At 35.0% G+C, this 24060-nt stretch overlaps 2 protein-coding genes across 5 annotated transcripts; both read left to right on the top strand.

Moving 5' to 3' along the window:
* Positions 1–5262: 5262 nt before the first annotated feature.
* Positions 5263–8227, top strand: LOC132178888 (uncharacterized). Of its 2 annotated transcripts, none has more exons than XM_059591463.1 (5): positions 5263–5573; positions 7113–7227; positions 7331–7420; positions 7533–7631; positions 7727–8227. In XM_059591463.1, the coding sequence occupies exons 1-5, from the start codon at positions 5506–5508 to the stop codon at positions 7826–7828; spliced, it is 474 nt and encodes a 157-aa protein (XP_059447446.1). In that variant the 5' UTR covers positions 5263–5505; the 3' UTR covers positions 7829–8227. The 2 variants fall into 2 exon arrangements, with proteins under 2 accessions (XP_059447446.1, XP_059447448.1); XM_059591465.1 differs by having other exon boundaries at positions 7055–7227.
* Positions 8228–8717: 490 nt separating this feature from the next.
* LOC132177319 (actin-related protein 9) lies at positions 8718–23691 on the top strand. 3 transcript variants are annotated; one of them, XM_059589588.1, is made up of 21 exons: positions 8721–9036; positions 9133–9205; positions 9367–9476; positions 9735–9794; positions 9897–9962; positions 10522–10624; positions 13588–13796; positions 14402–14522; positions 15802–15866; positions 16595–16684; positions 17095–17145; positions 17918–18049; positions 18578–18667; positions 18758–18828; positions 18928–19127; positions 19196–19239; positions 19330–19379; positions 20062–20107; positions 21394–21444; positions 22976–23122; positions 23490–23691. In XM_059589588.1, exons 1-20 carry the CDS (start codon positions 9034–9036, stop codon positions 23117–23119), a joined length of 1779 nt encoding a protein of 592 aa, XP_059445571.1. In that variant the 5' UTR covers positions 8721–9033; the 3' UTR covers positions 23120–23122; positions 23490–23691. The 3 variants fall into 3 exon arrangements, 2 of the variants coding, with proteins under 2 accessions (XP_059445571.1, XP_059445570.1); XM_059589587.1 differs by having other exon boundaries at positions 22976–23166; XR_009439744.1 differs by lacking the exons at positions 22976–23122; positions 23490–23691 and having other exon boundaries at positions 8718–9036; positions 19334–19379; positions 21394–21437.
* Positions 23692–24060: the final 369 nt, after the last annotated feature.

Genomic DNA, 24060 nt, shown 5'->3' with positions numbered 1-24060 from the left:
TGAAAATAGCTTCCTCTCATGGAAACTTATTATTCCAGAAGATTAACAAGGAAGACTTCCTGACCTCTCAATCAAAATTTCATGAAAAATAATATTTCATATCAATACCATTTTCTACCCACTTAAGTTGCAGCCTAAGAGAAAAGTATCAACATATAAATCCAAAGTAGCAGCTAAAGCCTATCATTCAGTCCAATACACACACACACACACACACACACAAAATAAAATAAAAAGAAGTCGATGCTTTAAAAGTAGGGAAAATACCTAATAAAGATTTCAAGATACCCGATATTCTGATACAAGGGGCAAAGCCCATCCTATAGATAAACCTATCTTATTGTAATCAAACTGTAAAATGCAATCCGATAAACCTACTAAATGATCAAACTACCAGTTAGTCATTTGTTAGAGTGTCAACCTCTTCTAAATTGACTAGTAACCTCAAGTGGCTTTTTGCAATTTCAAAATGGAGAAAAAGAGAACAATTTCATGAACAATCATAGTGAAGCATCCAGTACTCTCCCCGCAACATCTAAGAAATGTTCTCCAGGGAAAAGAACAATTCAAACACAACACAAGAAACGTTATTGCTTTTTAAAAAAAAAAAAAAAAAAAAAAAAAAAGGCCCTCATCAAACCAAGCCCTTACATCATAGTGAATAGAACACCTAGTCTAGGCCTTTCAAGCAAACATTTAAAAACTTTACAAGATCTTCTTATTTAAGTTCTTTATAATAGGACAGTTACCATTTTCAAAAGAACCCACAAACGCACAGATCAGTAATACCAACAAGCTTATTGCAATAAATGAAAACCAAAATAATAAAGCATAAATATCAGAACCATCAATAAATAAAATCAGTTTGCAACTTCTGATTAAAATAGCCAACAAAAACCAAGGAAGAAAAAGTTAAAACCTTTGTCTCTACAATCGAAAAAAGAAAAATCCTAGTCGGATACATGGTTGTGAATGCATCAAAATCCACATCAAATTTGAAAATATACCGGATCCAACGGCCTATTTAGTTCTAAGTAGCACAAGCAGGCCGACAGTAAAACCAGTGAGAAAAGCCCTAGATTTTCGACCAGAATGACTCCTCGACAACATCCAGTATCCCAAATCAGAGACAACTTTGTTTGGTTCCCGAGAAAACTAGACAGACGACAAAAGACTAAAAAGTAAAACTAAAGAATGCGTCTCTAGTTTCCAAGTAGCCGCACCAGAGTCGGTGAAGTAAAAAGCCTCCACTTTCCCGACTCCGACTCACCGGAAAACCCAAAAGTCCAAACTTTCAAAATCTTCCGCCTCTTCCATTTCCCAGACTTTTTTCAGCAACCAAACACAGCAATATATCACAAACACTAAAACAAAAAAAGTATCAGGAAAAAAAAAAAAAAAAAAGCAGATCCAGGGGCTTACTCTTGATAAGCAGAAAGAATGAACACGGAAGCAAAGAGGACTCTCCCGACGAACGAAACGAAGGCCATGGCTGTACGGACGCGGACACAAAAGAAAGAAAACACGGAGATTCGAAACTCGGTGTGCAAAAACCGGAGAGGACGCGTGTTTTTCCTTTTGCCGGCCAAATTGGGTCTGAAAATTTTTGGCCTAATACCGCTCTCCCTATGTTTAAGTATAATTATAAATACAACTTCGGCGCCTAAAAAGTCACGCGGGAGTAGGTGTACTCGCGAGAGTGTGGAGATATGGTGGACTCGCTGCGACTCGGTGGCGGTGGTGTGTTCGGAGGGCTACACATATGCGCAGCCAATCGGGTTGGTTGGATTATATTAATAGATGAGTAGATGGCAGTACGGGGAAGCGAGTACAGATATTTTTGTGCGTTTGAAAGTGTTGCGGTACGTGATATGATGGGTGCGCCCTCATGGTTCTTGTCACGAGCTCCCCACTAATCAAGGGGCATGGGACTCTAAAAGGTTAATCGCATGCAATAGATGCAACTAAACATAGAGTTTTCCTTGTTAAAATCATCAATTTTACATCTTTACAGTTGACAAACACTACAAATTAATAGATTAAAATAATGGGAATTATGGGTGTTTTACTAATTAAAGATCAAATAAAGAGAGTTACTTTAGATGGTTTAAACGTAAAAATATGTTAAATTTAAGTTTGCAATTCGTCAATGACACGTGTCAACAAGTGATTGGAGGGTATTTAAACTTTTTTCTTTTTTGTAGTCGAGGTGACTCCAATCACATATTGACATGTGTTTGACATTACCCTTAAACGGATATAATTAGTGTGAAAAGAACATTAGTTAAAAAAAAAAAAAATCTTGTTAAATATATAGTGAGATGACAAAAAGTAAAAAACAAAACAATTGAGTGCCATAAAAGGATTCATGGTAATTGATTCGGTTGAGAAGTAAGGGACCCATCTGGGAGTGCAATTTTAAAAATTGTGTTTTTAAAATTGCTACTTATTAAAATCGTATAAGCGTTTGATAAAACATGTTAAGAAGTACTTTTTTTATTAATTGAATATTTAGATAACATTAGCATATAATTACGGTTTCATGGCTAAATAGGTAAATATTGCTCCAAATATTGTTTTAAGATAAATAGTGATTTTTGTTTAAATTCGTACTTTTTCAAATAAGCACCTCTTAGTCAGTTTATAGAAATCGCGAATTTTTTCACGATTTTAAAATTTGCGTTTTTAAAATCGCAATCTCAAACACTTCAAAATTAAGATTTAGTTTAAAAAACGCAGATTATTTTTTTTAAAATACATTCCCAAAGAGAAACTAAGTATATGTATCTCTTGTAAATTCATCTAGAAATGTTAACAAATAAATCGAATAATCTTGAATGTGTGCTACCAATAAAGTATTCACATGCCACCTTTTTTGAGCCATAAGATAAGTATTAATTACTCTATCCAGTAACTGAGGGCATCTCTTAAAAATGGTTTGAAATATTTGCATCGCAGAAAGCGGTTGTAGGAATTTATGACTTAAGTAAACAATCTTATGTCGGCCTACTCTCTGTATGGTTGTAGTTTCAGTGTTTTGCTCTGGCACCAGTATTTTTGTTTCCTTTTCTTTTCTTGCTTTTATTTTTTTTTTTCGGCCCCTTCAATTCAGTTTTTAATTGAAGGAAGTCAATAATTCATGGAAAATTTGCAGTAGTGGAAGCATGAACACAATCAGGTGCCCCGTCACATGGGGTTGAATAAACTTTTATTTACAAAGAAAATAAGCGGCAAAGCACGAGCAAATGAAACTTGGAAGGCAGAGGCGGATATAAAGGGGGCGGGTAGGGCGTCCGTCCTTCCAAAAATTTTTGAATTTTTTTTTTTTTAAGGTAATTTTTTTAGTTTTCTTGACCATATCTTCTATTCTTTCTTCTTCTGCCCCTTCAAAAAATTTTAAAATATTATTATTTTAGTTCCGCACCTCTTAATACGAATTCTTAGATTTACCACCACCACCGATAGAAAGTATAGAAAACCAGCTTCTCCAGATCCCAACAGGTATAAAAGGGTTGCCAATTCAAAGGGCACTTGCAAAGCAAAGCAATTTGCAAGATTTGAAATCAAAGTCAACTTGAGACAAAAGCAATGAACAAGTCAGGCATTTACAGCACGTTCCAACTGCACCCCCGTTATTCAATTAAGGTTGCCTCGTGGCTGACTTGTCTTTCTATTACTTTTCTTTTAATATATATATATTTTTTTATGTTTTATTTTAGATCAGAAACTATGGGTGCAGAGCAAAATGCTTCACACTTCATCAAGAATCTGATGCACCAGCACGTGAATATCACAACTCACATAAATGATAAAACTAAATGACAGCAAATTTAAAGGGATTGGAGAGCATCAACCAAAATCACAAACAAGATTGGAGCATCAAACCATTTATAACAAATGCTCACTTTTTCTTGAGAAACATTTCATCCTGGAGCATCCAAAATGTCTGCTAGAGTGCTAATCTAGTTGTGTACAACTTAATTTAAATGAATTTTTTTCATCTTATTCCTTATTCCTAAGGAGTTTCTTTTTTTTCCTAAACAATTGACTTTTACAATCCTATTTGGACATGATTGTAATAACTTTCTCCTCATTGAGGAATCAACGATAGAAGATGTCTAAACAGAGACACCAAAATAGAGAGTATCTATCAAGTCATAGCCTGATCTCAATTTCATCCAATGTTAGTGACTCCAAGTTATTAGTAAGACCGTTAAAGAAACAATAAGCATCATGTCGTCACGGACTACTTGGCCTCCAAAACATTTACTATTAGACCACCACCCTCATTGTTTCCTACACGTTTGTCTCTTTGTCAGTGACCTAAACTCACGCGACTCAAATCCCTAGTAATTTATTGCTCAGATTGTTAGTAATGGAAAAAGTAAATATAATAAAGTTTCAATGAGGTCTACTTATCTGAACATGTACTGAATAACTCACACACTTGTTAGAGCAAGTGAGCCTCATAAAAGATTCTTTCACATTTACTTATCAAATTATTTATCACCACAACAAAATTGCTAGACCTTTATCCAAAACAGCCCCTCCTAACTTGTGTTTTGTATTATTAGAAACAAAACAAGACAAAAGAATATGGGAAGCTTCACTACCTTTTGATATTTTTGCAATTATATCCTTAAAAATTCTTAATGTCAGGTATCTAAATTTAAAAAGTTTGAAATGTCACCCCTCCGTTAGGATTTAACCAGATGCGAAATTTTTTAAATATCCCCTTATTTTTTTGATTTTTTTCTTAACATATTCTTCAGGGTCATTTTTTTTTTAAAAAAATAATAATAATAATTTAATTATTGAATAAGGATAATTTATAATTTCAAAAAAATTAAAGAGTATAAGAGTGCGTTTGGTATTGCGATTTTATAGACAAAAAATGTGATTTTAAACCAAATCACAAATAATTGATTGTTTGGCATTGCATTTTTAAAAAATTACAATTCTGAGTTTTCAAATCCTAGGTAATTAAGAATGTGTTTTTTTGAAAACACAATTTTAAATGTTAAATTGCGATTTTAAAAGTCAAATTACGATTTTACCAAATACTTTAACTGCATTTTAAAAATCATATTTTTAATTTACTATTTTTAATCACACATTTTGAAATCGAAATCAGACGGATGGCAAAAAAACCTTTCATCTTTTTATGCTCTTATTTAACCCAAAATTATATCCATAAATATGGCATTAAATACCCACGTTGAATGTTTCTAAACTTATAAAAAAAACAAATGTAATTATGTGGGTGAGTGAACATAATATTGATCGAGAGCCAACGACTGCATACACTGGAAGTTTGGAACTGTTGGCATCATCGAGTCAACGTTGGATCCGATCGAAACCCAGTCTGTGTGTCCGTCTGATCTCGTAGATATTCCGTTTTGTTTGCTGTATAATTGACCACTCGTCTCCAACGACTATCTTCGCACTCATTCTCTCTGTGCAGACAAAGAAAAAAGAAAAGAAAAGAAAAACCGAAGGGGGCTAATGGGATTCGTCTCTTTCTTGGGACGGGTGCTCTTCGCCTCGCTCTTCATCCTCTCCGCCTGGCAAATGTAAGCTTTTCTTTAACTCTTTGTCTCTCTTTTTCCACTCAGATCTGTCAAATCCGGTCTTGTTTACCTTTTTACATCTCTCTTAGTGTTTGCGCATATTTTGTGTACAAGAAGATTAGAAGAGCCTGCTATTATTATTTTTCTTTTATGTATCTGCCTCTAAAGCTAATAGTACTGCCGTGTGAAATTGAGGTTAGGGTATTTTGGGTTTCTAAAGGTGGTTAATTTAGGGGTCCTCTATTCTTACAATCTTATCTACTATTTTAAAATTAAGCAGTTAACTAACTTAGATTTGATCAAGTTAGTGTTTATTAGTTAATAGGATGGTAATAAATTAAGAAATAATTGAGATAATAGCTGTAGAGTGACAAAATTTAAATCATTTAACTTAAAAATAACAATTAAGATTTTAATAACTTGGTAAGATTTTAAGAAATAGAGAGTAATGATGGGCATACAATAATTGAAGATGTAACTTTAATGTACGTGATTGTTGTGAAGAGGTTCTAAGAATGTTGATACAGTTTCTTGTCAAATTTTGATGTGGTTCATTGAGTTCTTGAACGTCTGGGGGAGGAAATTCATATATGATACTTTGTGCAGCACTCTAGCAACAATCGTAGCTGTGATCTTGTGGAAAATGTTTGTAAATAATTAATTTAACATTGTTTTTGTGTGTTTTTTTTTTTTAAAGTCTACTTTTAATATAAACACTGGTTGGGGAAGGGGATGATCAAAGTGCTCAGTTCTAGATTTCAGTGTGCTGGCTAACACAATCTATCTTGTGATATGCTATAATTGCGGCACCCGGGATAACACTTCTTTGACCTGCATTAGTAATTGTGCTGTGATCTTAAGTGTCATACATTGGTTAAGTGCAATCTTAACCATATATATATATATATATAGCTTTTAAGTTTTAAGCACTTTCCTTTTGTAAGTTAATTTTCAAGGATGAATTCTACTTGAGGTTTGTATCATTTAGTATTAGAGCTAGTTATCACATTGAACATGAGATTGGACGGAGTTTGTCGAGTATAGGATTGGATGGATTGTGGCTTTGTAATCGAATCACAGGGTGGGCAATCTATAGACTAGATTAAAATGTATTGGTATTATGTATAAGCATAGTGTTAAGTCATTAAATAATAATAGATGAGTGAAGCCGTCAAAAGAGAGAATACTATTATCGGCTCAAGGTAAATAGAGTGGCCTGCCGTGGAATTTGTAATTGCTCGGCCTCTTCTGCTTGTCTGCCTGTTATTGTCATTGCCCTTGACTATTTAACAAGGTTTGTGTAATTTGAAGTTAAAATTAAAAGATAGTAGCTCAATATATATATATATATATATATATATATATATGTATATATATATATATAAGAGTGTAACATGGGCTTGTTGTTTAACAACTATCTTCTCTTTGCCATTTGTTGAACTAAATGAATAACATAAGTTCGGTTGATTGCTTGCATCATGAAGCTGTCACACTGGGGTGTACTGAGCAATGCTAGTTTCTTCGTGTTGAAATGATACTTAGGTATAATGAGTTCGGTGCTGATGACGGACTTGCTGCGAAGGATTTTGCTATCAAATTCAGTGTTCTGCAGAAAAATTTGTCCTCCAAATTAGGGGTCAGGGTGCCTGATGTTGATGTAAGAGCCTTTTGGTGGTTTTACTCTCTGGATCAATTGTTTCAGTTGTTTTACCAATTATCCATGCGTAACTCCATTTATGATTTGACAATCTTTCGAACAGGTTAGATATTTAGTTGGAATTACTATTTTCATGAAAGGGATTGGAGGCATTCTGTTTGTATTTTACAGCACCCTTGCAGCCTGTCTCATGGTTAGAATTTACTTTAATTTTAGTTTTATTTTATACCTTTGAAGAAATGACCTCTGAGTTTTGTGTTCCAGCTACTGCTGATTATGTGACATTCCTTTTTCCTTTGCTGTAGCTCCTCCACTTGGTGCTCACCACTCCAATTCTTTATGATTTTTATAACTACCCTCCTGATCAGCCTCAATATCATTTTCTCTTGAATGAATTCTTGCAGGTTTGTATAAAAAAGTCTTTTGGTGTGTTTCTCTTCGTTATCTGTTTGTTTGCCATGTGAAAACTATGAATTTTGGGTTTGCAAATTTTTTGCAGAGCACAGCACTTTGCGGTGCATTGCTGTTCTTCATTGGGATGAAGAACTCAATTCTGAAGAGGCAACTGAAGAAGAAGACTCCCAAAACAAAAACAGTTTGATATACTAAAAAAAAAAAAAAAAAAAAAACAAAAAAAGAACAGTTTAGATATATCAAAGAAGTAAGAGTTGCAAAATGGATTCTTTTTAGGTGTTGAAATTTCAGGGTGTGAATCTGAGACTCTGCAGCATCCGGCATAAGTGTGGATGTTAATCAAGCTACTCAGCTTATACTCCTTTTTTGTAAAATGTATTTCTCCTTTTCTAGGACATGTTACTTTGATTTTTTTTTCCCCCTGTTATGGGGTGACATTGTTTATCAGCGAATGAATGGGTTGCTTGAAGATGTGATTATTAGAGAAGAAAAGAAGAAAACTTTGATGAACTTTGCTTCTTTTCTTCACATAGTAGTTAGTGGGCAAGATATAGTTTTCTCTATAGTAAAGGACAATTTTAGCAGACATGATACTTTACATGTGTAGATCCCAATAAGTGGTTGTCTGTTGTAATTCTGTTTATAATTAATAATCAAAACAAAAATTATACAAAATGTAACATTGGCTGTGTTATATATATATATTATTTTTTATTTTTGGGGATTTTATAAATACTACCCTTGGATTTTAGCTTGGTATAAATACTGTGACTGGATTTTACAAAATCTCAGAAACACCAAAAGAATTAGGAAAAAAATAGCTTCTTGAATTATTACAATTATTAATTTTATTTAAAAAAAGTAACTAAAAACATAAGAAATGATGGCCTTTTTCATATTATTCTTTTGAACCTTTTTTTTCTTTTTTCAAATATATATATATATATATATATATATAAATTCCTTAAGTCAACGTGCTTTTAGTAAACGACAAAACTTTTTAGTAAACGGCAAAACTTTGAACCTCGATGTCACTTTTAAAAATTTTGGAGATGTAATTACAAAATATGTAATAATTCGAGGGCCAAAATATGTTTTCCCCAAATAAATTCTGTTAGCTGCCCCCAGCCTCCTCGACGTCGTTTCCATTCTTGAATCTACCCGCCGTTACCGCTGCTGAAGAACTCTGCAAGACTGCAAAGTTGTCCGGGTGTTAGGACTGGCGAACTTCCCGGCTTGAGGAATAAAAAAAAAAAAAAAAAAAGAGGAAAAAAAGAAAAGAAAAGAAGGAAAACCAAAACCGAAACGCAGTGCAATAAAAGGAGTGAAGCAACGGCTAACAGGCGATTCTAATAAGTTCAGTGTTCTTGCAGTGACTCAAGTCGATTTACCATGGTAAGAACAACGAGACGAACCCTCAGAGCTTCCACCACTGATTCAACCAACTGGAAAATCTGAAAAGTTTTTTTTTTTTTTCTTTCATGTTCGCAGGATTACCTAAAAACCGTGGTTCCTACACAACTCGTCGCCGAGCGAGGCTCCAATCTAGTCGTCATCAACCCAGGTACCGTAACCCTAAGCCTATTCCTACTCGCACACGCACTAACCATTGCTCTTCACCACTGAAATTCACGAGCACTACGTAAAAATCCGCAGAGCCAATCCCAATTTGGCACACTGATTCGTTCATTTTTTCCTTCTTTTTTCCCCTTTTGGTGCCTGCAGGTTCTGCAAATATCAGAATAGGTCTTGCTTCGCAGGACACTCCGTTCAATATTCCTCACTGCGTTGCTCGGTACACCAACCAAGTCCCCAAGAGAAATGTTCAAGACCAGGTTTGTGGTTTACAATTTTCATTAAAGTCTTGGATTTAGTTGGTGTTAAATCATTCTAAAAACTTATGCCACTCCTACCCATTTATTTAACTGAAATGTGTGAGGTATGGTGCGGAGTTAGGCTTTGAGCTCATAACTATTAACTACTTTTATGATACCTTGTTAAATTACCAAACTGATATAAAGAATGTGAATTTAATCATTATATTAGCATTTGAAGAGTCAGTTTTTTTTTTTTTTTTTTTTTGGCCTTTTCAGGTGCTCAATTCCCAGATTACTACTGCTCAGCATATGGAACGGGAGAAGGCTTATGATGTTGTGAGTCTATGCACATTGTTACACATTTTTACAGAATATTGTTAATTTCATTTTTATTTTCTTCATTTTAATTTTGTTTGTTTGTTTTCTTCTTTTTTAAAGATTGCATCTTTGATGAAGATACCTTTTCTGGATGAAGAGGTTGCCCACAATTCGTTCCCTCGCAAGGTATGCATAAAGATATTTTGAAAAAGATTCTTACATGAATTTTGTCATTGTAGTTGCGGTAATTTGATTAAAACAGGTTGGTTCCTTGTATTTTTTGTGGCGGCATGTAACATTTCTTAAAAACACAGGCTGTTTTTTGCTCTGATTGAAAGCTATTTGAAAAGCATGATCTTTTTGAAATTAGTAAACTGGAATTCATGTGTGTAAGGAAACAAGAAAATAGACTTGCTACCAAACAAGTCCTTAGTCCACTTTCATTGAATTTCTTTTATTCTAAATACTTACTTAGAAAGTTGTTAATAAGGGCAGAATGAAAAATTCATTCGTTTTTTCTTAAATCTTAATTCCATCAAATTCCTTCCCAAGTGCTGCACATCTCTCTCTCTCTCTCAGTTTGGGTGTAACAAATGTATAAATGTACTATAAACAGTAATGCTTAGTTCTTTATATATGAAAAAGAAGAATTTTCAATGATTGAGACTTGAATGGACCATATACAATAGCTTGCTCACTGGTCAGTAAGTGCTAAGAGTAATGAAATTGATAAACTGTTATGCAGATGGGACGTGTAGATGGATATAATCCACAGAGTGGCAGGAAGGAAACAGCATTTACCTGGACTGATATATTTGAAAAGGAAACAACTTCATCTTTACCATTAGGTAACTGAAAATTTGGAACATATGCATGCATTTCTATTTGTTCATTGACTTCTCATGCCCATTTTGCCAAGCACCTTATTTGAGGTGGACAAGTAATTAGGATAAAGCTTTCCATATAATTATAGAACATTGCTTGTGATAGCTGTTTCAAACTAATTATAGAAGCACTTCAAGTGGTGCATTAAAATTCAGTGGGATCCTAAACAAAGTGATGAAGAACTAAAAGTGCCGTTCAAGTTGTTGGTTCTAAAGCAATTATAGAAAAGCTATTTCTAGAATAGTGCTTCCAAAAAAAAAAATTACAGAAACACTAAGACTCCATTTGTTTTGATGCGTTTCTGACGCAAAATGTTTTTAACTAAAAATATTTTTTGGAAAACTACTAGTTTTCAGATGTTTGGCAATCACACTAAAAAGGTTTCTAAAAGCATTTTCCGCTATTGGTTGATACTAACTAGAAGACAATAAAAAACTAGAAACCAACTAGGAACTTGCTGGAAACCACCATATCTTGAGGCCAATAACTCCCTTAAAAAAGGAAAATTTCACACACTCTACACGTGGACAACCTCACACAATTTCAGCCAAAATTCAATACACAACCATTGGTGACCTCACTGACCTCCCTGAACAGTTAGCCATAAGCCTCACATCACCACAATGCCCATCCATCCAAACTGCCGCAGTTGTCACCATGCCACAATCACCAACCAGACAAACTACCAATCAATGACTCCATTACAAGAAATCCAAACAAATAATACCCAAAATCTAGATCCAATCAACCCAAGCATCAACTCATCATGCTTCAAAACCCATATATTCAAACTGGGTTTTGTAATTGTGGCCTCTCGGCCTATAAGAAGCTTGGCCTTTGACCTCATTCACTGGATTTGTCTTAACGTTGACCTTTGGGACATTGACTATGTCACACCATAAAAAAAACGCTAGCCACATTTATATTATTACTCCAAAATGAGTAGTCAAAGTTACAAGTAGAGTTCATTAAATCCACTTATAAATCTCATTCTCACCTAATAAGGAACCAATGTGGGATTTGACACCTATGTAACACCATCACAAACCATCTATCCAATGTGAAACACTTTCTGTGTGCCACAACTCCTGCACTCAAATCCCTAACATTCTCGTCAGGGCCCATGTTATGCTTTAGTGACTAAGTGCCACATGAAGTTACTAAGTTGCTTTGATACCATTTGTCACAATCCTAAAAAATTGCTAGTCATATTTGTGTTATTACTCGGAAAGAGCTAGTTGAAATTACAATTAAAGCTCATTGGAATCACTTATAAAGTCAAGTCTCACATAGTAAAGAATCAATGCGGGACTCGGCACTCATGTAACACCCAATATGAGACTTGACTTTATGAGGTGTCACAAGCTGTATTGACGTTCGTGCAATGTCGACTTACCCAACCGAAAATGTCATCATTACCACTGTCTTCCTTCTCGCTCCCACCACCTTAACAAGCTTATCGCCAACTTAAGTGAGGATTTCAAGACTTGCTTTGGCTCCCCGACCAAGAAACTCGTTGTTGACTTCAATTGGTAGACCCATATCAGGTAGGTGGGTGATGGTATTGGGTGCAAGATGGCAAGAGTCAATGATCTCTCAGAAACACAGGTCATTTTATATAATTTAAGGATGATTGTACATTGACTCTTAGAACTATTTCAATTGACCAAATTTTCTTGTCTCAACCAAACACCTGAAAATGAGGAAAATGTTTTGTGGAAAATATACACAAAAATGAACAACGCTTGATTGAAATATCGTTTTCATGACAATTACAAAAGCACTACTTGAAATACCCTTTCATTCTCGTATAAAAGTGAGACTTGGGTTACTGCTTTCAAGTCCATTGAAGCCCTAACAAAGTGATAAAGAATCAAAATAAACCATTTCAATGGCATTCTAGAAGCAAACTGAAAGCACTATTTGGATTAGCTGTTTCAAAATAATCATGTAAGCCATGGTACATACAGATAAAGGGTTTTCCCACATTGTTTGGCAAGTTGCAGTCAGAATGCAGCTCTTAAGAGAGAACACCTCGACTCTTTGATGGTGTTTCCTTTGCATTTGTTGTATTTGATAGGTTAATTGCAGTCATAATGCCTTTCTTTATGTGTATCGCTAAGCATACTTTGGATCTGATCCATCTTGAGATAAGTGAGTGAGACAATGCTACATGGTTAAACTGGGAGGAAAAAATTGAACCTCGTCAGTTCCCCATGTTTTTGTGCATAATTTTCTCAATAGGTCAACTGGATAATATTTTACCCCATTATTCCACATACATTGGTGGGCTAGGGGAAGGGTCGGTCGGCTTTAATTATAGCGGGTGGCCTGATCAGGCCATAAATCCTGTTTTAATTTGTACAGTAGACAGCCCATTAAGCAGTGAACAGCATGAGAAGTCTCATCCAACAAGGTTCTTGTTCTTTATTGCTGCATTGCAGGGTTTCTAGGTCATAATTTCATGTTCTATCATTGAAATGTTATGATTAAATATCATTTTTCCTTTGCTTATATCTCTTCTGTGATCAGGAAGGATTAGATAAAAAGCCCTTGTTTTGGTTTTTATTTGGCGGGTGGGGGGAGGGGATGCGGAGAGGGTTTAGTTTTGGTGGCCAAGTGGTTAGAGATTTTAGATAAAGCTTTTGCTGGTATCGTATATCTTCTTATTAAAATAACAATGGCGGATGTATCAATGTATGTTGACTTTATTTCAAAATTGAGGCATTGATAATTATCAGCAAGATAGCTTCATAGTATTCTTATTTTTCGTTACATGTTTTGTGTTCTATGCTACTTGATTCATTCTTTAATTGATCACAATCTGTTGGATAATATGGAATTAGATTTGATGGCATTTAACATGTTACCACAATTAGTTTGGTCTCAGATTTCATTTCTTTAAAAATACAAATTGGTTATGCAGGAAATTCGACAAATGAAGTTGTGACTAATGAGTCTGTGGACCAGCATGAAGGAACTAATTCTAAGGAACTTATTTCAAGCAAACCTAAATTCAGACAGTTCATTTGTGGTGATGAAGCACTTAAAATATCCCCAACAGAGCCATATTGCTTACGACGTCCAATTCGCAGAGGTCATTTGAATATTTCTCAACACTATCCCATGCAGCAGGTACAGTCCCATGTTTATTAACTTCCTCATGCATCAGAAAAAAGATTTCCAGCAGTCATATTTGTCAAATGCAAGTCTTTTTTGCCATATCACTGAATTTAGTGACCCAAATAATTATTTCTTAATCCCTTTTTATTATTATTATCATTGTTTTTATTGTTATTGTCGTCATCATCGTTGTTTTTATTGTAAAGCAAATGTAGGTATGTAATGGATTGGAACCTTATAATGTGATGCGATAAAATAGAATAATGGTCACAAATTGCAAGAGATGAAGGAAAATAGGAAATGGATGGATAAGAAACCACTTTACTCTTGAAACGTTGTGCTGCTTACACATTCCTGTATTGTGTACCATTATGATCTGCATCCCGGGTAAAGCTAATCACCATTTTGTGGTGTTACTATATCATCCATTTTGATCCTGCAAATCTATGGTTCCATTCTGATCATGCAAAACTTATGGTCAACAGATATGGGAACGTCGATGCCAGACTTATTAAAAGTCTTGCGCTTTAACTTTTTAATGAAAACACAAAACAATACTGTCTTTTAGTGTTTTACAAACTACTGTTTCTTATAATTACATTTTGCTTATTTTTCAGGTACTTGAGGATCTGCATGCTATTTGGGACTGGATTTTGATAGAGAAATTGCATATCCCTCACATTGAGAGAAACATGTACTCTGCCATTCTTGTTGTGCCAGAAACATTTGATAATCGTGGTATTTATATCTCAAGTAGTTCTTTACAGTTTTTGAGATTTTTAGATAGAGAAATCTGTTTCATTTACTTATTATATATATATATAAAATAAGTACTTGAGAACTACTTATTATATATTCTCTACAAGAGAGAAGAGAAAATTTATATAGCCTTATTCGATTTGTTAGGTCTTTGACCCTTCTGATTACTATATCTTCTTAAAAACAAATCATATTCATCATAAATGCCTCTATGGATCAAGGAGATCTGCATATCAAATACATTATTGACACAAAAGACTTGATTTTGGAATCCTGTTGTCTCAGCTGAGTGTAGGCTTTTTCTCAGCTTGAACTTAAACGTATGCTCTCTGATACGTACTTTAGAATTTGCTGGCCAGATCTAAGACTAAGATATCCATGGCTCAGGCTTCTCAATAAGCCTTTTTCTTCTGTGTATGCTGGATACTCTTTGACTAGAGCACTAAATATTCTTGAGGTTTAAGAAATTATGGATACTCAGCGATTTGATTTGCTTTTGGGGAAAAGAAAAACTCTGGGGACTCTTTGGCTTTCCCTCTTGTATTTTTAGGGCTTTTTCTCCTTAATAAAACTCCTTATTACTTATCAAAAAAAAAAAAAAAACTCTGGGGACTATTAAGCATTAATCTTGGATTTTAAGCATCTTTGAAACTATATCTCATTGTGCTTGTCAGTCTGTGTAGTGTTAGCTTGCATCATAGTAATGGCAGTTCATAGTGCTGTCACTATTTTTTTGACTTGGATGATTTTAAAGATGCATGCTACTTTACCTGGTTTAAGTCTGTTGAAGTTGTACCATAATTTGAATTCAAGCCTCCACTCTAGGTTCCGATCCTCCGCCTATTTGCCTGTCCAACAGAATAATATATTTTTTTCTTAAAAAAAAAGTTGTATTGCTAGCTGCTGCGACCTAGCTAACAATCTGTTGGTGAGTTGTACATCATGTATAAGTGAAAGGCTAACGACCTTTGCTGTTACTTGATCAAGTCCTACTGAAACATACTGGGCATTTCTGCCTGGCACATGTATTTCATCTTACTGGTTGGCATGCCATTTATGTGAAAGATAATGTCTGAACTCTGGTTAAAACTCCATTTTCTAGTTGTCTTATGTTCTAAGCAAAAGCTTCAAGGATCTTATGCTCGTAAATCTTTGATTCTCTTGCCATCTTTGCCTATTTTCTTCTACTTGAAGAGAAAAATTAATGTGGGAGATAGGAGAACTATTTTAATTTTCTATTATTGTTTGTTACAAGCAGAAATAAAGGAAATGTTAACCTTAGTGTTGCGAGACTTGCGCTTTAGCTCAGCGGTGGTACACCAGGTGAGAGTTTCTATTAATTAGTAAAAGTTTTGTTTTTGCTAGATATTTATTACTTTACAGTTCATAGTAATCTTGTGAAACTGGAGTCATGTAAGTAAATTTTGCAGACCAATATTTTGTCCTACGGCTGTGTGATACGCATTAGTTTCGTGATCTTATTTTGCTGGATAAAGTCTGAGCTTGATTTATCTTGAGCATCAACCATTTCGCAAGTGTGCATGAATATTTAATGAACTTATTGGCTATGTAAAATGAGCATGTTGGAGATAGATTTGGCACAATATTTTATGAATTTTTTTGGTGTCTTAGTTTCAACCATGTTATCAATGAGAGTGTATTCCCCCCTCCTCCCTTTTGTCTTGTTCATGCCCTTTTTTTTTTTTTTTTTTTTCTTTTCTTTTGTGAAAATTTTGCTTGGTTAATGATTTAACATGCTGCTCAGCAAAAGATATACTTATATTATGATAGCTACTAGATTATTATTTTCTGGAGTATTAGTAAAAATTGTACCATTACATTTTTTTTTTATCCACATGCCATTTGCTCCTTGAGACTAAAGCTAGAAATGGAATCCTGATTTAAAAATTCTGATTGTTCTCAGTGTTTATGATCTTCTTTTTTGAACTTCGCATTTCCACATGTACGTTTGAATTGTTTTGGCTGTAACCAATGATTCTTTTGGGTTTTCCCCTAGCAGATGATGATTTTTTCTGGAACTGGTGGTGCAGGAAGGTCTAGCTGCTGTTTTTGGGAATGGGTTATCAACAGCTTGTGTTGTAAGCATGGGGGCTCAGGTGACATCAGTGATTTGCATCGAGGTAACTGCAATACTTTTGTAACTGGACATCCAGACCTGCTTCTTCGCATTTGAAATTAAATATGTAACAAACCACTTGTCTTGTTATCCAACTCAAATATACTTTTCTACACGAAAAAAATAAAATAAAAGATGTATGTGTAGCAAAAATATTTCCTTTTGAAGCAAAAGCTACCAGGTTTCTCCTTATATTATACTATTATCAGCATTACTGACAGACTACCACTGCCACTGCTGGTACTGCGATGTATGACATTTATCACAACTGCTAACTTCAATGCTTCGATCATCATGTATCCTTTGCTAGCTTAACAACCGATGACACCAATAGTAGCGTGATGAAGTCTCAATTTTGGAAAGTAAGTCTTTCCTGACTGTGGTAATCAACTTGTTGCCTCTTTTGGTGTTTAGGATGGAGTTGCACTACCTACTACAGAGAAGACATTACCTTTTGGTGGAGAGGTTTGGTTCATCTTACAACTCATTACTTTACTTCTAAATTAACTGTACTTATTTATTGTTTCTTTAGTTGTCACTGTTGAAAAATAGATTTTTCTATGTTATCTTCACCATTACTAGCTAAGTATATGAGAAAACTGTTTACCTTAATACTAAATCTTATCCTTTGATCAATAATTTAACTTAAATCGGAATTATTTATGTGAGCAGTGTGAGGGTTGCTTTTCTGTTTATTTATGGCCTTATTTTTGGCAAAAGTGTGTGCTGCCACGTTCTTCTCTCTCTCTCTCTCTCTCTCCTTTTATGTTGACTTGTGAACTTTCTGACTGATTTCTCGTCCTCCAGGTGCCTTCATCTTGAATCATATCTTGCTGCTGCATTCCTTTGTTCTTGCATGGCACCAAATCATCCTATACAGCTTTCTTTCTTTTGTTTCATGTTTGTGTCCATTCTACATTCTTTGTAAAGGTGCACGGCACCAATTTTTTGATCCCTTAAATTTTTACATTTCTCATTTTATCTTGTTTTTTAAAGTGAATTTTAACTTGAATATCATGCGTTGCTGCTGCATTGATTTGCTAACAAAACAAAACAAAACAAAAGATTCTCTTTACAATGACCTTCTCTTTCTTCTCATGTTTCTGGATTACTTCTGCTGCATTCTTTTTGCATTTGTTTTGTGATTGCCCAATCTGCTCCACATAGCACATAGGTGATCCATACTTGTCGTTGCTAATTGCACTGAAATTTCAATGATCTGTTTCCTTTTTTTCAGGATATAGCAAGATGCCTTCTCTGGACTCAGAGGCATCATCAGACATGGCCACAAATCCGTACCGACATTTTGACAAAGCCTATAGACCTGTTGATGCTTAACCGACTGAAAGAGACATATTGTGAAATTAAAGTGAGCTCTCTCTCTCTCTGTCTCTCTCTCTCTGTGTTTAGCTGATTTGATGTGATGTGATGAAAGCGCACTAGGATGGTTCTTTGCACCTAGGTGCCTTGTGTAAAATGTGTCACATAACTCTCACCTTGTAAATATGAGTCCTAAGTTCATTGCTGCGATTTCTCTTTTATGCATGATATTGTAGTCGATGAGACCTAAGAAATACACATATTGTTCCACATTATGCCATCACCTTGCCACAAGCTTTATACCATACCATGTTCCCTCTGTTGTTTGGACATGGACATCTAAAGAGTTGACTGCATGTTGGATGCAGGTTGACTGAATATTCGAATCAAAAGGTTTACTTCTTTAATGCTTGACATGATTCGTGAACAAAATAGTTATATTATTTAGCTGTTGATGTCTATCGAACATGTCAAAAGAGTGTTTGACATTTTATGGGCATGGACAAAGGCTTCTTTACATAAATGTCTTTTCCCCTCTGGTTGTACTTCCTGCTAATATTTATTTTCCTGTGCATAGGAGGGGGAACTTGATGCTGTTGCTGTAGTTCATTCTTATGAAGATGGCATGCCAGCTGGATCTCACAAGACAAGGCTAACTGCTCTTAATGTGTGTTTCTTAAACCAATCTTCTTCCATTTATTCAGTCCTTTTTGAATGTAGTTTGGCGGAACAATATTTTTTATGTTTATTTTAATAGGTTCCTCCTATGGGTTTGTTTTACCCAACTCTTTTGGTTCCAGACGTGTATCCTCCACCACCCCGTTCTTGGTTAGTATTGCTTATCAAGTTCTACTAGTTTGTACATGAAGAAACTGGTAGTAACTTCTGGTACTGGTAGTAACTTCTGATACTATAATTGTTTACTAGGTTTCATGACTATGAGGATATGCTGGAAGATACATGGCACATGGAATTTCCTAGAAGATCTGACATATCAGATGGTTTATATCCTAGCATGAATGTTGGATTACCAATGTGGGATAGCTACCCAGTTTTTTCGGCTAGACCAAAGAAAGAAGAGAAGGTTGGCCTTGCAGAGGCTATCACAAGCAGCATTCTTTCAACAGGTAGATTTGCATACATTTCTCCTACTATATAGTAAGTGATACTGATTAAACTGTCTGGTGATTGACAGGGCGTATAGACCTCCAGAGAAAGTTGTTTTGTAGCATACAATTGGTGAGTTTGGGAGCACCGTTGGACTGTGTGAGATCCTATTTCAGTATATTCAATGTAGGCAAGAAGTAATAACATTGTTTTGTGCTTTAGATAGGTGGAGTGGCTTTGACAAGTGGTCTTGTGCCTGCTGTGGAGGAAAGGTTTGTTCAACTGTTGCTTTAGAAAGAACAAATGCAATTGTGTTAGTACTATCAATTTTAGATTATACTTTATTTGATAGAATTTCACACAAAATTTCATACTTATGTAATGGCTTTAAAATGGCCCAGGAGGAATGAATCTGCCCAATGTGTTTTAGTCCTTTGCCATGATTAGTAAAGAATAATTAAGATGAAATCAACTATTGAGATCCTGATATGCCCTTGTTAGAAGCTATATTAAGGGTCCATTTGGTTTAATGGTTTCAGAACGTGCAATTTGAAAAATAGCTATTTCTAAACACAGTTAATTAAAACTTTGATTTTTAAAAACACGGTTAAACGTTTGGTAAATCACATTTTAGCCATTAAAATTGCAGTTTGGTCTTTGAATTTCCGTGTTTTTAAAAAATGCACCATCTTACTTACGTGCGATTTGAAAACTTTGATTTTATCATGTTTTTAAACCACCATTTTTTTCAAACACATTCCCAAACGAGACATTCTGCGATTTTGTCTAAAAATGCACTTTTGGCCTGCAAAATCATAAGGCCAAACGGACTCTAATTTAAAGTAGGCTCTTTTAAATGCTTTTTGAAATGTAGTGGACCTATTCAGTTTCCTTGGGAGATTCCAACGCCTTTTTAATGTTTTTACTAGTCTTATTTGTTCTTTCTTGTTGCAGAGTTTTACATGCAATTCCTTCAAATGAAGCAATTGATACTGTTGAGGTTAGTTTAAACGTGTCATCTTCTTCTCCATATTGCACAGCTTTACTTTCTGTTTCTTGGATACTTCTTCATTCAGAAAATAAGCTTCTTAACTCCAATTTTAACCTTTTCTTGGATGAAGTTTGTGTCTCTGCATTCAATTGTATTCCTAAAATTAATGATTCATTTTTCATGTTATCTTATGATACATAATTCAACTCTTTTGAATATATCATAAGAGGTTGCATATAGGAAAAGAAGCAGTCACATCAATCAGAATGGGTAGAGCCCTAGATGGCTGTCAAAATCAACCTTCTCAAACCTAAAGCTTCTGAAATCTGATTTCTCATAAATCAACTCCTTAGTTAGAAGACAAACATATGCACTCCATAAATACCCTTTGTTACTTGAACTTATATCAACATAACAGCTTAACGATCTCATGGGTGGATGAGCGTAATTTAGTAAACACCCAACTAGGCTAGTATTTTGATCGCACTGCCCGCCGCCCCCGCTCCCCCTCCTCGTCGTTTATGGATAAAATTTTTAAGTGCAGGCTGGTTGCTGCTGCATCAGTAATAGAAAAATTTTCGTTTATTCACCTAAAACAACACAGACATCTTTCCCAATAAGTATAAAAGAAATCCAGAACTAGGGAAGTTATATATAAAATGTCAACAAAGTTGTACATATTTATAATTTCTGGTATTTTTTCACATCCTTGGTTCTTATGCATTCAATCAGATAGTCAAACATAATAAATGTTTAAAATTCTACATTAGAAGATGAAAATACATGGCCGTGTCTCCTTGTCTAGAATTTTTTTAAATTGCCATGTCCAAGAGTTTGTGTCTATGCTAAAACATGACACCTTATCCATATCCAAAAATCATTGCAAAATGGTCATACGTTTAGATTATTTTTTTTCTTGGGAAAGAAGAAAAGATCTTTGGAAAATTTATAGATAAAGCTCCGATTTTTTTTTTTTTTTTTTTTTGATAAGTAGATAAAGCTCCGATTAAGGGGGGAGAAAGCTGAAAAGGCCTGTACACAAAACAATCAATGAGTTAAATTCTAATAAAGTTGCTTCTAGCCTGGTAGTGGTAATAGTATGACTCTAATTATACATTCTACTTCTATTTTAGCTCCAGAGTTATACAACTGTATGCGCTGATCAAGATCTTAATTTTATATGCATCATCAGTTTTTGACCCCTGAGATTCCTCTGTACTTCCTAAATCATCTCTTCTCTCACTTTCATTCAATTTTAGATGATAGATTTTCTGACTTCAGTGTATCTTAAATAGGTCTTGCAATCAAGAACAAATCCAACTTTTGTGTCATGGAAAGGCGGAGTGGTAAGTCAAGTACTCACCACCGTTCTCTTTTATTTGGATATCGCCTATTTTCCTTTGGTCCTTTAAAAGTTGATTCTGATCAATTATGTGTTTTTGTTCTGCTACTGCCTTACTTTTCTTTCTTTTTTTTATTAATGTTTTTATGGTTGTCTTCTTACAATTTGAACATCTTAATTACTTCCTGTGTGCATTGGTAGAAAATATGCCACCATAAATATGAGAAGTATTATCTGATTGTTGAGAAGATTGAGTGATGTTTGGCTGGTTGGAAGAAGTTGTAACTGTCTAAAGGGGGTAGGATAGCCTTGAGTAGGAGTACCTTGTCTAATCTGCCTACTTATTTGTCTCGGTTCCCCCTCCGAGCTAAAGTTGCTAGGGGCATTGAGAAGTTACATTTAGATTTCTTATAGGGAGGTTTGGGTGAAAAGTTCAAATTTTACCTAGTAAGTTGGCCCTAGGTATATATGAGGGGGGTTTGTGGGTTAGAAATTTTTTTATGTTCAACTGAACTCTTCTAGGGAAGTGGTTATGGTACTATACGTACGAGAGAGAGAGAGAGAGAGAGAGAGAGAGAGAGTAGTGGTGGACCAAGATATGGTAGTCAATGGGACAGGTGGTGTTCTAATGAAGTTAGTAGGTCACATGGGGTTGCTCTTTGGAAATTCATTAGGAGGGCTTAGAAGGAATTTTCGGGGGTTTTCTAGATTTGAGGTGGATAATGGTTCAAAGGTTAGATTTTAGCAGGATGTGTGGTGTAGAGAGCAACCCCCTTAAGGTAGCGTTTCTGGATTCGTAATGCCTTAAGGAGGCCTTTGTGGTGAATCACCTTCACTTTTCTAATGGTTATCCTCAGTGGAATGTTAATTTTGTTAGAGCGACGGATGATTGGGAGATTCTTTACTTCATTCTTCCATTAGTTGTATTCCATCAGATTGAGACGGGTTAGTTAGGATAAGCTTTGATGAGCCCCTTCCAAGAGAGGGTTATTTGATGTAAAATCGTTTTATAATGCCTTAATTCCCCATATTAGCATTCCTTTCCCTTAGAGGAGTATTTAGAGGAGCAAAGCCCTCTTGACAGTGGCTTTCTTTGTGTGGTTGGTTGCTTTAGGTAAGATCCTCACTTTGAATAATTTAAGAAAGAGACAGACTATTGTGGTAGATTGGTGTTGCATGTGTAAGAAGAGAGGGGAAACCATGGACCAGCTCTTACTCCATTGCAAGACAACCAGTGCTAATGCTTGATGTAGTACATTTGGAGAGAAAGAAACAATCAAAACTTCGAAGACATGAAGAGGAAGGTGGTGAAGTCAAAGGCTTTCTTCTTCAATACCCTATAACAATGGATGGTTGCCTTGAGTGTTTTCATGTTTCATGTTTCTTGTTGACTTTTTGATTTTTTTGATTTTTTTATTTTTTAGTTAGGCGTTTCTCTTCTATACCTTCTATGTACTTGGGTGCGCCTTTTTGTGCGTTTAATGAATTTTTTTTACTTATAAAAATAATTCCCTTATGTTACAACATCTTGACAGATTCTCGGAATTCTTGATTTTGGCCGGGATGCTTGGATACATCGAGAAGACTGGATTCGCAATGGAATTCACATTGGAAGTGGCAGAAAATACAAGGACTCTTATTTTCTTCAAGCACAAGCAATGTGCTACATTAACTCCTAAAAGGTGGCACGGCCTCCTGCTCTGATTTTATTAGTTCAACATTGAAGGTGCTAATTGCTACTTAAAGCAAAACCAGTCTAAATCATAGTTTTTGAACTTTGTTGACTTTATACCATCTTTAAAGGAGCAGGTATTGCCCGTCATTTTCTGATTTTTCTTTCTTTTCTTTTTTTAAAAAAAAAAGAAAAAGAAATTCTCTGCACCCTTTTATCCTCATACATCTTAATTCTAACTGCCATTAGAATCGATGCTGAAGTTGTTTATAAATGCACCAAATTTGATGTTAGAGGTTGTTTATAAGTGCACCACTAAAATGAGCAACTTTGATCTTTTATGGCACTATTTACCGGTTTCACTTTTGGACTCGCAGGTTTGACAAGCAGAGTGCACCATTAAAATGATGCGAGAAACGGGCTTCCGACTGTTTGTGTTTTCATTTGTACAGATCTTCATCTAAGTATGTGAAATATGATTATACTGTAAGGACCAACTAGTCTTTTAGCATAACTTACTATATTACGGAGTGGATCATGAAAATTTTTGAGTTAATATATATCCACTTATTTTCTTCACTCTGCTTGCAAAATCAATTTCTTACTCTTTTTGAATAGCATAACTGTTTGGAGAATAGGATTGTGCAATGCTATATGGGTTGTTGTGTATGAGTTTCTGGGCAGAAGTTTGCATTTTAGGTATATTTTTGTTGAATGATTATATATGGTTTAGACAAACGTAACCCATGGCTGGATCAAAGGAACCAATTCTTAAAAACAAGCTTTCAGCTTGCGATAGTGATTCCCTTAAGGTTTCAACAAATATAACCCAGATTGTATTTAGCACAATCAGTTCATGCGAGCTACCCCCCAGTGCTTGTCTTGCCTAATCAACGCAAAACAATCCCCTGGGCTGTGTTGCATAGTGAGACAACTCATAGATGAGCT

Source organism: Corylus avellana, chromosome ca4 (assembly GCF_901000735.1).
Source record: "Corylus avellana chromosome ca4, CavTom2PMs-1.0".
Classification (NCBI taxonomy): domain Eukaryota; kingdom Viridiplantae; phylum Streptophyta; class Magnoliopsida; order Fagales; family Betulaceae; genus Corylus; species Corylus avellana.
Note: the sequence above shows the minus strand (reverse complement) of the source record. Positions and strands in the feature narration are given on the sequence as shown.